Here is a 14,303-nt window from a genome sequence, read left to right as displayed (position 1 = left end):
CATGGGTGGAGCACTCAGTGGTGAATGGTAAATTTCTTTTCAAATTTTGTTTCTAGAGACAAGATGTAATATTTGCAAGTGTGATTATTTACGAAAACTACAATAAATTACAGACCAACTGTAGCTCTATGCATGAACCCAGTTCTCCGAACAATACATAGTGGCTTGGCATGGAGTGGGTGCTCCATTATCCTGTGCTCGATGAATAAATGAACAGAGCATAGACATATGTAAAGAAAAAAAGACACATATGAAGCAACAAGTAAAAGAAAATAAACATGCAAGAATATCTCATTCTTGACAGGTTTCAATGAAGTAAGACTTAAATATTTCATATTTCAAAAAGCCTAAATAACAGGACTCTCTAGCTTTATGTATCAAAAATGAGGGAGGAGAGGCCAAAGGCAAAAAAAAAAAAAAAAAAAACCAACAGCACCATAAATTAAGAAAAGCTGGACCAAAACAAAAAGGCCCTTTAGTAATTTACTACTAAATAACTTTTGCTTCAAAGAAATCAAAATTGATTAAAAAATATTAAGGTTGCGCACAGTGGCTCACACCTGTAATCCTATACTTTGGGAGGCCAAGGCAGACGGATCACCTAAGGTTGGATTCGAGACCAGCCTGGCCAACACTGTGAAACCCCATCTCTACTAAAAATACAAAAATTAGCCAGGCATGGTGGCTGGCACCTGTAATCCCAGCTACTTGGGAGTCTGAGGCAGGAGAACTGCTTGAATCCCAGGAGGCAGAGGTTGTAGTGAGCCAAGATCACACCACTGCACTCCAGCCTGGACGACAGGAGCAAGACTCAGTCTCAAAAACAAAACAAAACAAACACAGAATATTAAGAACATAACAATGGGGACTCCATACAAAACACCTATATGATTTGGCTAAAGAAGTAACTGTAGACTAAACACTAAAAATGTTTATTCAACAAAGAAGAAAAATTAACAGGCTAAACATGCAACTCAAACGAAAAAAAGGACAAACAAAAATAAAAAAAATAATAAAAGAAATTAAAAGGCCTGGCGCAGTGGCTCATGCCTGTAATTCCAGAACTTTGGGAGGCCGAGGTGGGCAGATCACAAGGTTAAGAGATCGAAATCATCCTGGCCAACACGGCGAAACCCCGTCTCTACTAAAATACAAAAATCAGCCGGGTGTGGTGGCGTGCACTTGTAGTCCCAGCTACTCGGGAGGCTGAGAAAGGGGTTATCAATTGAACCAGGGAGCCAGAGGTTGCAGTGAGACAAAATTGTGCCACTGCACTCCAGCCTGGCGACAGAGCAAGACTCCATCTCAAAAAAAAAAAGCAATTAAAAAAGAGAAAAGGCAGCTGGGTGCAATGGCTCATGCCTGTAATCCCAACACTCTGGAAGGCCGAAGTGGGTGGATCATTTGAGGCCAGGAGCGCAAGACTAGCCTGGCCAACATAGCAAAACCCCGTCTCTACTAAAGATACAAAAATTAACTGGGCATGGTGGCGCATGCCTGTAATCCCAACTACTTGGGTGGCTGAGGCTGCAGTGAGTAAAGGTCATGCCGCTGCACTCGAGCCCAGGTAACAGAATACGACTCTCTCAAGAAAGAAAAAAAAAAGAGAAACAAGGCACAAAACTGTTCATGCACTAATAAAAAAAATTGGACAAATGGCAGGGCAGGCAATTCACAATTACAGTCACAGCACAGAAAAGCTCAACTTCATTAGTAACCAAACACATAAATGATGCCTCATGTTATTAATCCAATAGACTACCACACTGGAAAGATTGGTTTGAATAATTCTTGGCATTGAAAGTGAAGAAATACATTCTCAGAATAAGAAAGTACCAAATGATCAAAATTTTTGAGGGCAACATGCCAAGATGCTTCAACATTTTTAAGGTAGTGGGTGAAGGCACGGGGATTTGACCCAACAGTACCACGTCAAAGAAAATAATTGACCAAGACTTTGGAACCAGGTTCACTGACCTGTCTGAAATTCTGGCATTGTTCCTTACCTTGAACAAAACAGTGACCTTTACTTACAATCCAATCTATACTCACAGAACACAGGCTGAATTCTGTCATCTAAAAACCACTCTATGTTTAAAATTATAAGTGACCAATCTCCTGTTCCTACTAGCTCTTAGTAACTGTTCACTATACTTGCTCTTGAACCTCCATAAAACTTGATCCCTAGAGTCTCTACTTTCATTTTGATCTTCACTATCAGCTCTATTTTGCTTAGACAACACTGTCACTGCTCCTATCACCTTCTTTCTAATATCAAAAACTTCCTTGTCTTTCTGCTGCTACTGACACACAAAATTCTGTATTTGGACCAACACCATCTGTTTCTGTCAGTACTCAACCTCTAAAATTTACTCCAGCCACTCTGTAGTGTCTCATTGTCCTAACCTTGCTTAGCTAACAAATCTCAACTTTTACCTAAGAGACTGCCTATCAACATTTATACCCAGTTTTCTAAATGCTAGTGGAGAAAAGGATACACTAAATCTTCTGTTCCCCCTAGTTAGCCCTATTCTCCATCCTCCAAAAGAATATCTTAAATCTGCATTCTACTCTAAATCTGATTCCCAGCATCCTCTCATACTCTCTGCAGGTGACCACTTTCTACCTTATTAAAAACAGTAGAGGAACTTATTTTCAACTTTCTGTTTAACTTTGTTGCATCCAGACCCACCTACATCTCCTTCTCACCTATTAAATGAAAGAAGAATCCCTTTCTTTCAAACCTAATTCTTTCCACCGGTCCTCTGGTTCGCCTCCAAGTATTTTTCAGTATCTTACTAAATTCATTATATTGCCTATCTCCCCCAGCCTTTTCAGCCTCTCTTCACTCAGTTCACTTCCATTGACACTTAGACCTAATTCTTTATCATTTTAAAAACAAACACTTAACAATCTCGTCTCCTCCTAGACTCTCTCTCCCCTCTTAATCTAATTCTTCAAAAACTTAAATACACACCACTGTCTTCACTTATTCATAATCCAAAACCAACTACTCAAAAGAGGGCAATACTGTGCTGATAAACAAAAACATGAAATTTATTCTCATTCTGCTGCTTATTTTTTCTGGTATTGCCTCCCCCACCCCCCAACGCCCGCACTGGCCATTCCATTAACACTGCTCTTTACCCATATCACTGAATTCTGCAACATCATAATAAGACACTTCTTAATCCTCTCCTATCTTCCTCTTGTCACGTGTGACAGTACTGACTTGTCCCTCCTTTATATACTACCATCCTTCGGCTTCCAGGATGTCATACTTTTGGTTTTCCTATCTCCCCAGTTCACTGCTTCACGAAATCTTCCTCCCTGGCCAGTCCTTTAAGTGTTACTTAGACTTCCAGGATAATCCATCGTGTCTACTCCTAGTTTTAATAACCATGCAGATGTCATCCGTATTTCTAGCCCAGTTGTCTCTCCCTGACCTTCATTTATACACACTTAACTCTCTACTGAACACCTTCACGCGATGTCCTAGAGGCATTTAAACCATAATGTATCTGTGGAAGAACTGTATCTAAATTACTTTGTTTTAATCATCCCTAACCCAATCTAATTGGGCGTACTTTAAAACAGATTAGCAAGAAAGACTGCCTTCTTTCTGGATGCTTCAAAGGAAGAGGTAGAACTCAGCAAAGATTTCTCTTGGAAAGGATATGGCCCACAATAGATGCAATTATGACTCCTTTAACTGTGCTGAGCCCCACGCCAACGCTCCCACTCCAGTAAGCCATCTCGACAGAGTGAATATAAACGTGAGCACCACAATCTCAGTACATAACCAGGGCTAGAACTTTCATTGTGCCGCATATCCTGCTATATAAATAATGGTAGTTTATCATTAATTCCACTAGAGACAAAGCCATGGTTAACATTCAAGAAATCAAACATTTTTTTTCTAGCTACTTAATTATCTCTTATAAAATTGTGCATTTAAAAATAAAAATGTACTCAATATAATATTCAACATGATGGGCATGGTTTTTCCTTTTTCCTGCAAAGGAAGACAATCATAATAGTGTATTTAAAAGTGCCACCACATGGTGGGCGCCTGTAGTCCCCAGCTACTCTGGAGGCTGAAGCAGGAGAATGGCGTGAACCCGGGAGGCGGAGCTTGCAGTGAGCTGAGATCGCGCCACTGCACTCCAGTATGGGCGACAGAGCGAGACTCTGTCTCAAAAAAAAAGTGCCACCACAAAGCCACAAAGCTAAACTTACCATTTAATTATTTCCTAATGTGAGCACTACTGTGCATCTCTGTGGTAATGGCACTATTTTAGTTCAGGCCAACAACCATTAAAAGTAGTCCTTTCCCCTGTTATCCCAATAGTTCGAGGTCAGCCTGGTCAACATAGTGAGCCACCATCTCAAAAAAATTTTTTTTAATTAGACGGGTGCTGTGGTGCCTGCTTGTAGTCCCAGTTACCTCAGGAGGCTGAGATAAAAGACTGACTGAGCCCAGGAGTTCAAGGTTGGAGTGAGATATAATCTTGTCAGTGTACTCCAGCCTGAGCAACAGAGCAAGACTCTGTCTCTTAAAAAAAGTAGTCATTTTCATTTGACAAATTTAGGTCATACATGAGCCATCAAAATAATATCTCGTAAATCATGTTCCTATGATAGTATAATGAGCTGCCATGTCAATCTTCTCACACAGCACTTTGCATAAGATTTCTAGGCTACTGCTTGTTAATTAGGTCAGCAATTGCATATTCCATATAACAGCTTGCTCAATGTTACAGTATTATTTTTCCTTCTTACTTCTGTAACTATGTTGCTCCTTATTACTGTTATAACTACATAGAGTAAAAATAATGGTGTAAAGTTTTAATAGGTAGCCCTGAAATATAACATCTGAATAAAAGCTAATGTAGGCTATGTACCTGCCATATGCCAGGCAGTGTACTAAGAGCCTCACAATAATTAACTCTTTTAATCTGTACTACATCTCTATGAGGTTGCAGTAGCCAACATCCAAGATGGCCCCCAATGACTCCCATCTATTGGTATTCAAGCCTTCGTACATACCCTTCACACACTGAATTATGGCTAGTCCACAAGAACAGTAAGATACTGCTAAAGTAAAAGTGTGACTTCTGAGGCTGGTTTATACATAAAAGCCATTGTTTGTATTTTGCTCTCTTGGATTACTCACACTGGGAGAAGCCAGCCACAATGTCATGAGGACACTCAGGCATCCTGAGGAGAGGCCCATATGGGGAGGATCTGAGGCCTCTAGTCAATAACCATCACCAAGTTGTTAGCCATGTGAGGAAGTCACTTTCAGTGGGAATCCTCCAGCCAGTCAAGCCTTTAATGTACAGAATGAAGCCCTTAAATGCAACTTCCTGAGACTCTGAATAAGAACCACAGAGCTAAAATACCCCTGAATTCCTGACTCACAGAAACTATGAAATAGTAAGTGTTTACTGTTTTAATTACATTTTAGGGTAATTTGTTAATGCAGTAATAGGTTAACTAGTACACAGGTAGATACTATTATCCTTTTTCTGATGGGTACACTAAGGCAGATGAAATAGGAAGGTTAAACACATAGGTTCTAGAGGCAGAGTCCCTAAATTTGAATCCTGGCTACTCATATGGAAGACGGTATTTGTAAATAACATATAATGTTTGTAAGCACTGACCAGGCATTTTTTTTTTGAGACAGAGTCTCGCTCTGTCACTAGGCTGGAGTGCAGTGGTGCGCTATCAGCTCACTGCAACCTCCACCTCCCGGGTTCAAGTGACTCTCCTGCCTCAGCCTCCCAAGTAGCTGGGACTATAGGTGCGTGCCACCAAGCCCAGCTAATTTTTTGTATTTTTAGTAGAGACAGGGTTTCACCATGTTGGTCGGGATGGTCTCGAACTCCTGACCTCATGATCCGCCTGCCTCAGCCTCCTAAAGTGCTGGGATTACAGGCGTGAGCCACCGCGCCTGGCCTAACCAGGAATTTTTTAAGGCAATCTGACACACTTTGACCAAATAATTCCACATCTAGAAATCAATGCTAGAGGTGCCTATGTAACTACTTCAAAGACAAAGGTACAAAGTATGTGCACTACATTGTTGTTTGCAATACTAAAAACTGAAAACAACCCCCAAATATCCACAAAGGAGAAGTGGTAAAATAAATTAACATACATACATTCATTTGAACACTATGCAATATAAACGAATGAAATATTTATAACTATCTTTGAGGAAAAAAAGCTAGTTGCTAACCAATTAATTTTTTAAACAGTGTAGTTGTGTTCATGTATTATGTGTAAATATATTTTTAAAAAAGACTAGAAGCCATTCACATTTTACTATATTTACTACAACAAGCCTGAATTATTTGAGCAATTTAGGGAAAACTGGACTTTCAAAAAGAAAAAAAGAGACTTCATTTAAAAGAAAAAGGTCTAAGGCAGTTCTAATACTACATGGCCTAATTAAAAAACAGTAACAGCAATTAAATTTTGGCAATCAACAATTAGCAAAATAAAGGAGATTCCCAAAGCCAAATATGTTTACTAAAGGATTTCTTACGTTTACACTACAGGCAATGCTTTTTCTTTTTTGGTTCTTTGGTTGATCTCCTTCACTTAAGAAACTGGTACAGGGACCAGAGTACTTCCTGGGGAATTTCTGTACCAAGGTAGGTTCCTGATAATTCTACAAATACAAATTTGATTTTTAAAAAGTCAGCTGACTTCAGTACAAACAGGAAAAATCTCCTCACTGGACCCAAGGAGATTTTTACAACAGAAACAATAACTGATAACATAACATGAATTATATGACAAGAGGCAGGCACTATAACAAAAGCAATCCTCAAATTGGGGTTATGATCCAAAAGGCTATTATTTTAAATAAATGATTTGAAATCCAAAACCCGTTTGTCCCACAGAAATGAGCCTAAATACCATGTAAAACGGTACTTAGGCTCTTAAGTCAGCCAATACATGCCAGTTTAATCTATTCTAAAATATATTCCTAACAGTATGATTTCAACAAGATCAAAAGAAACACAGGAATTTGAAACTTGAGTAAGCAGAATTCCCAAAATACCTGTAAGTTTCTAAATAAGCAAAGAATGGATCTCTCCAGTGCACCAGCGAAAACAAGGTGCCTACCTAATTCAACCAGAAGTGTGTGGGGAATAATGGGTAAAAACAATTTTATCTACCCCTTTAAGCCTCTAGGATCTGCTCATGTATTATCAGTCATTTGTAGCTGGTCTACCTGCTCTGCTGAAGTAAGTTTACATAATGTTTAAAAGGTTTATAAAGCTGATTCAGTTGTAAGATTAGCATTCGTGACACTACAAAAGACATTTATTTATCTAAACTTATAGGGAACAGATGGTGTAGTGTCCTTTGGCAGGATTCACTGTGCCACAGTAGGGTTAAATTCAGCAAATTTCTTTCAGAAATTAACCAGAATCCTATATGGCATCTATCACAGCAGGACCTTGTTCATTGCTTTTACACACTGTTCAAAATTTCTGATTATGTCAGTCTAAGAGAATGAGAATATCTCATTCATACAAACCTTTTAAAGAAAGGATAGTGAAATGATCAAAATAAAAACTGATGAAAGAAGGTTGTTTAAAAACTGCAAAACTTATTTCTAATTTCACAATTCACTAAATATTTCCATGCCCATGATCTCACCTGATTTTCACTACCATAGGAAAGCAGTTCAATTATTATTACTCCCATTTTAATAATGAGGAGAAAGACTTTTTTAAAAGTATTGTGCTTAAGGATGAAGCACAAGTACAAAATTGTGAGGACTCCCTTTTAGGAACAGTATGGTGGATCTGAAAAGAGCAAGATGTGGAAAAAAGTAAACAGAATTAATTAAATTAAGTAAACTGAATTTTCTTGAGAAGCACCGAAATAGGGCAGCAGATAAAGAGGGATATGGAGATGAGGGAGTGTATCGTTAAGATGGGGAAAAATTGTTTGTATACCCTAGAAATGGGAAAAATCAGTGATGAAGAGAAAAGAAGATCTGATGGAGTGATGTCCTTCACACATGAGAGCGGATGAAGTATAGCGGAAAAGTGGAAGGACCTGCCTTAGATAGCACCATCTACAATTCAGAACTATCTACAGTAAGAGGAGGCTAGCAGGTAGGTAGCTATGGTAGGACCTTGTAGACATTCTGTCTCGATTATTTCTAAATTCTCAATCAAATAAAGACTAGGGTCGTCAAATGAAAATAAGGAAGGTAGATGATATGAAAGCATCCTGTGGCAGTGGAAGAGTGACTAGTAAACTGGAAGACTGTCAGGTGCTGCACACTAAGGACCCAACTAAGGTTCCTTCGTGTGTCTTAGTGTTCCTTAATGCTCACGAATTTAAGTTCCTTAATGTCATAAATTTAAGCAAGACAAGTCAATGTGGCTACAGGTGCATCTCTGGCCACTCAGGTGCAAGTACAAACATTGAGTTGAATTTAATCACATTTGAGGCTTTCTAAGCAAGAACAATGGAGGGAGAGTGGGACCACATTACCAAGCACTGTTAATACTATTTCAAAATTCATATACCAATAATTTAGTATTTCATACTAGTATTCTGATTTTACAGCAGAGGACCAAAAGGCACATACTGAGTAACTTGCCTGAGGTCACACAGCAAGTGGTACAGCCAACTACACCTCTCAAAATATATCCTAATTCCATCTCCTCTGCTCTACATCTCCAAATCCTCTACATCTCCACTGCTACTGCCCTGGTTCAAGCTTCAATTACTTAAAACTACTGCACAAGCCCCCTAACTGACATCTCTGCTTTTCACTCTTGCCCACTCCACAGCATCAAAGTAACCTTTAAAAATCCTAAAAGAAATATTTCCCGGCTGGGTATGCGGCCTTGTGCCTGTCATCCCAACACTTTAGGAGGTTGAGGCAGGAGGATCACTTAAGGCTAGAAGTTGGAGACCAGCCTGGGCAAAACATCAAGACCCCATCTCTACAAAAAATAAAAATTAGCTGGGAGTGGTGGTATGCCCCCATAGTCCCAGCTACTGGGGAGGCTTAGGGTGGAGGATCACTTGAACCTAGGAGTTTGGGGCTGTAGTGAGCTATGATCATGCCACTGTACTCTAGCCTGGGTGACAGGGCAAGACATTGTTGAAAAAGGAAGGGAAGTGAGGGAGGGAAAGGAGGGAGTGGGGAAGGGAGGAAAGAAAGGAAGGAGGGAAGGACAGGAAAAGAGAGGGAAGGGAGGAAGGGAGAAAAGAAGGGAGGGAGGGAAAAAGAGAGAGAAAAGAGAGACAGAGATAAATAAACAAAGATTTCTGTCCTGCTTGTAAATGTTTCCAATTTTACCCTGAAAACCCCTAGCCTACAATGCTCTGGCCACTTGCCTAACTCACTCTCTTATCTCTTATCCATCACCTTAGCAATGCAGGCTTTTTTAGTTCCCAAAACACATTCTTAAAAGTCTTTGCCCTAGCAGTTCCCTACAGAAAACACTCTCGTCATCTCAAGTGCTTATTTTTACTCAGCTCTCAGCTTAAATGCCACCTTATTCAGAAAGGCTTTCAGTGACTAGTACATTTAAAAGTAGCCACCCAGACTTCCTGAGTTCAGGAGTTCGAGACCACCCAAGGCAACATGGTGAAACCCCATCTCTACTAAAAATACAAAGAAATTAACCAGGTGTGATGGGGCACACCTCTAGTCCCAGCTACTTGGGAGGCTGAGGCAGGAGAATCGCTTGAGCCCCAGAGCCGAAGGTGAGCCGAGATGGTGCCACTGCACTCCAGCTTAGGCTACAGAATGAGACTCCGTCTCCAAAACAAAACAAAACAACAAAAAAAAGTAGCCACCCAGTGAAGTATCATCAAATACTTTATCCTATTTCAACTTTCTGCATAGCACTTACACCATTACCTGGTTTTTAAAATTTGTTTTTTGACAGTTTTATCCCACTAAAATGCACATACCATCACAGCAGGGTCTGACATCTAGTAAGCACACAGAAAGTATTTATTAAATAAATAAATCAACATGCAAACACACTACATTGGGGGATCACTGCCTTGCCAGTTTATCAAAATAATATATTCAATTCATTCAAAGATCTTTACTAAATGCCTACTGTGTGCCTGGCATCAAAACAGCAAAGGTCTGGCAAAAAGTGTACAAGATTTCTCAGTTTCTTCCTGTATCTTGTTCTACCAATATGCCAAGAACTCTTAATTTCACCTCTGTGATGCAGTATTTCAAAGATCTTTACTAAATGCCTACTGTGTGCCTGGCATCAAAACAGCAAAGGTCTGGCAAAAAGTGTACAAGATTTCTCAGTTTCTTCCTGTAATCTTGTTCTACCAATATGCCAAGAACTCTTAATTTCACCTCTGTGATGCAGTATTTTTAATACATTTACTACTTATTGCCTTAATCTAGTAAACTTCTAAAATATGAAATTGTATCTAGCATGACTATATTGAAAATACAATAAACCACAGGAATAATTCACTGATAAACGATGACTAGTAAATACTGTATTATAATACAGAACAAGTACTAAAGCAATATACACACACACTTTTTTTTTTTCTTTTTTTTGAGATGGAGTTTCGCTCTTGTTGTCCAGGCTGGAGTGCAATGGCGCCATCTCAGCTCACCGCAACCTCCTGCTGGGTTCCAGCAACTCTCCTGCCTCAGCCTCCCAAGTGGCTGGGATTACAGGCATGCATCACCACGCCCAGCTAATTTTCTATTTTTAGTAGAGACCAGGTATCTGTTGGTCAGGCTGGTCTTGAACTCCTGACCTCAGGTGATCCACCCACCTCGGCCTCCCAAAGTGCTGGGTAAAGCAGGATTTTATAACAATCACATTATAGAGATAAACCACAAAATTAGGTAATTCTTCACAGCATACTAATATGCTATTTACAGATATTAAAACAATGATATCTTTACAATTCTCTTAGCAAACACATCCAATGTATATGTAGAATTTTAATGTCACTTATATAGTAATCCAATCACATTTCAGCTTTTGCATTTGAAGGCTCATCTCAAATTTACTGAGTTCTGTTTTTAGTTGTTCAAAGCAAACAGTGTCAAGAGTTAGACTGCAGGATTAATTTGTATACCACATACTCTTTCTTGTCACCATTTCAGTGATGCAATAAAATAATGCACATTTCCCTGTAAATGTCCATGACACCATTAAACTTAAAAAAAAAAATTTTTTTTTTTTTTGAGACAGAGTCTCGCTCTGTCGCCCAGGCTGCAGCACAATGGTGCAATCTCAGCTCACTGCAACCTCTGCCTCCAGGGTTCAAGCGATTCTCCTGCCTCAGTCTCCCAAGTAGCTGGGACTACACGGGAGGAGCATGCCACCACACCTGGCTAATTTTTTGTATTTTTTTTTTAGTAGAGATGAGGTTTCACCGTGTTAGCCAGGATGGTCTCAATCTCCTGACCTTGTGATCTGCCCGCCTTGGCCTCCCAAAGTGCTGGGATTACAGGCATGAGCCACCGCACCCAGCCTAAACTTCAGAATTTTAAAAAATTTCAGAGAAGCAGTGGTCTACTAGACATCTCAAAATGCTTTAATATGTAGGCTAGTTAAATGTCTCCCACAATTTTTACAGTCAAAAAAAAAAAAAAAAAGAGCACACAATGAAGAACATCTCCTAGCAATGGTCTCCCTACCCCACACATACCACCTTCTCATTTTGTTTCTGTATTGTTTGAATATTTTATAAGACGGTTTGCATTACAATTGTAAAAACAAAGACCTTTGTAAAGGTTAACACTAAAGGCAGTGGTCATGTAATGTATCACGGTAATAGTCAAGTACATGGTACAAAATGCCTAATAAGTCTAAGAAAGTTTTGTTAAAACTAGGGCAAATAAAAACACCTTAAAACAAATTATCTTGCTTTTTCCAGTGTGTATATCCCCTACTCTATAGCTACTGAGCTTTGACTAAGTCAATAAGGCTCCCAGAAGCCCCAGGTCACATTCTACAGGTCCCTGTATTCCTCCAGTCCTGCCAGCAAAGCTCACTAAACATTTACTTGTTCAATAAATGAATCACTTCCATGATTCCCCTTATTGCACAGTCCTTTCTTCCATTTTTGCTCATGCTCATCTCAAGCTCACAAGAGCTTCTATACTGGCTACGTAAATCACTTAATTTCCTTGGTTCCTTCTTAAACAAGGACAAATCTCTGAGTCGACCAAAAACAGGTCTCAATAAGATCCAATCTTGTCTTTATTTTAGATCTATTTCTAATATCCTTGGTTACCTAGTTCTCACAACTTACAAACAGGACACTTACTGTTGCTCTATTAAATATAATTTTCTTTGTATATTTCTTACTGGAACTCTAAAGTGTCGTATCAAAAACAAATATTAAATAAAACACACTACAAATATAGAATTGAAAACGTTGTCATGAAAACTATTTCCTAAAGTCATTAAAATAAAAACTGACAAGTCATTAACTGCAAATGTTCCATATATCCCAGGGGAAATGCTTTAATTCCGTGCCCCAGACTAACAGTATTAGTTTTTTTATACTAATAGAAACAAAATTATATTTATTTATGTAAATAGCAGCAAAAGCTGTAGAAGCCACTCCCTAACAATGGGCTTTTCAAAAATATACTTCAAAAATATACTATACAAAAGTATAACATATTACTTTTCCTTGAAAATAAACTGGAAAACAGCAAAAATGGTTAAGAATTTATATAAACACTGGTACAGCATTGACTCTCAGTTAACACTGCATGTGTAAAGTGCCTAAAACGCTAAACAAATCCTACAGAACATAAATACTTCAGTGGAGCTGTTGAAAGAGTCACTGCATAACTTCAATACATCCACAAATATTTACCAAAAAGCCACAATATTTCTGTAGGTTTCAGTAATTCTGAAATTAACGGAGTATTATAAGCCAATTAAGTTACTGTGGCATCAACATTTGTTACCACAAAGAACCAAAGTCAAATAGGCATTTTACGTAGTTTGTCTGAAATCATCAAACTCCATTTTAACTTTCACCCTTCAACTTATTAATGCACATTAAGCAGTAAAGAAATACTCAAGAGGAATCTGATTCTATTAGTGCTGTCAGTCCACAGGGTGTTGTCAATTACTTCTGAGGACACTGAAAAGTTTCTCATGTAAAATTGAGATCTACTGTTCCTTTAAGAAGTTAATCACACAGCATACACCTACATATATTCTGAAATCAAATAATTTTGTACCAAAATCCCAAAAAGGTTGTTTTTTAAAAAATTAAAGACGTACAAAACTTAGGATTAAATGAGATAAGTAAAACGTAACACTGTATCTCCACTCAAAGGAATCCATTGTTTAATCGATTCCACTTACTGACCACCAAGTAAACACATACCATTTAATCTTCACATCTCTGCAAGGCAGGTATTATCCCTATTATACAGAAGACGAAACTAAGACAGCGTAATTTGCCCAAGGTCATAGCAAATAAGTTACAAAACCACAAATGGAACTCAGGTCTACTTAATTAACAACAAAGCCCCTGATCTCCACCCAAAATAGAATCAACTACTTTTAAAAATAGAGTTGGGCAGAAAGCTGCTGGTTTAAACTTAGTATTATGACAGTCTTAGCGGTGTATTCCCGAACATAAGCAATAAATTCACAGGGCGTTTTTAGCTTCTTGGCATAAAGTTGTACTGACCTCAACAGTGTCTCTTTATGCAGTCACAAATACAGAAAAATGTATAATGTGGACTTCTGAAATGTTTAAGGCTTTAACTGCAGAAGGGATTCAAAGTTTTTTTTTCTTTTTTCCCCCTTGAACCGCTACTGTTTGGGGGATGGGGGGAGGGTGGGTGCAGGGTTCCAACTCCTACAATTCCAAGATTTCTAATGCAGAAAACCCGTTAAATCTGAAGTTTAGTTTGAGCCTGGATGGATTTGAAGGGTTCTAACGCTAAAACCACCACTAAAGAGGCCTCAAAGTGCAATCTACGCAAGGGTGTGGGTTTGGTGGCGGGAGGAAGGCAGCAGAACGATTCATTTGCAAATAAAAGGGTTAACAATTCTGAGGGGAAAGGGGCAAATTCATTTTCACCACTATTCACCTCTCACCACTCACTCGGCGGCAAACGGAACCTGATACTTTTTTTTTTTAAGGCTCATCTTCTCGGGTTACCAACTCTGGGACCTAAGCGCCTAACAAGGTCCACACATGGGCAGTGGCGACGCCTTCGTCTCCCTCCCCCACCTGTGCACTCACACCAGAAAGCCAGGCCCCACGGCCGA

At 39.0% G+C, this 14,303-nt stretch overlaps 1 protein-coding gene across 1 annotated transcript in view; it reads right to left on the bottom strand.

Moving 5' to 3' along the window:
- RAD23B (RAD23 homolog B (S. cerevisiae)) overlaps positions 1–13,634 on the bottom strand; it is a 46,862-nt gene extending 33,228 nt beyond the window's left edge. Inside the window, exon 1 of the mRNA XM_011948243.1 lies at positions 13,408–13,634. Within this exon, the coding sequence (XP_011803633.1) occupies positions 13,408–13,410 (3 nt within the window). The 5' untranslated portion in view covers positions 13,411–13,634. The remainder of the gene's footprint in view (positions 1–13,407) is intronic.
- Positions 13,635–14,303: the final 669 nt, after the last annotated feature.

The sequence above is a fragment of the Colobus angolensis genome, unplaced genomic scaffold (genome assembly GCF_000951035.1).
Source record: "Colobus angolensis palliatus isolate OR3802 unplaced genomic scaffold, Cang.pa_1.0 Scaffold276, whole genome shotgun sequence".
Classification (NCBI taxonomy): Eukaryota; Metazoa; Chordata; class Mammalia; order Primates; family Cercopithecidae; genus Colobus; species Colobus angolensis.
This window is presented reverse-complemented; position numbering and strand designations above follow the sequence as displayed.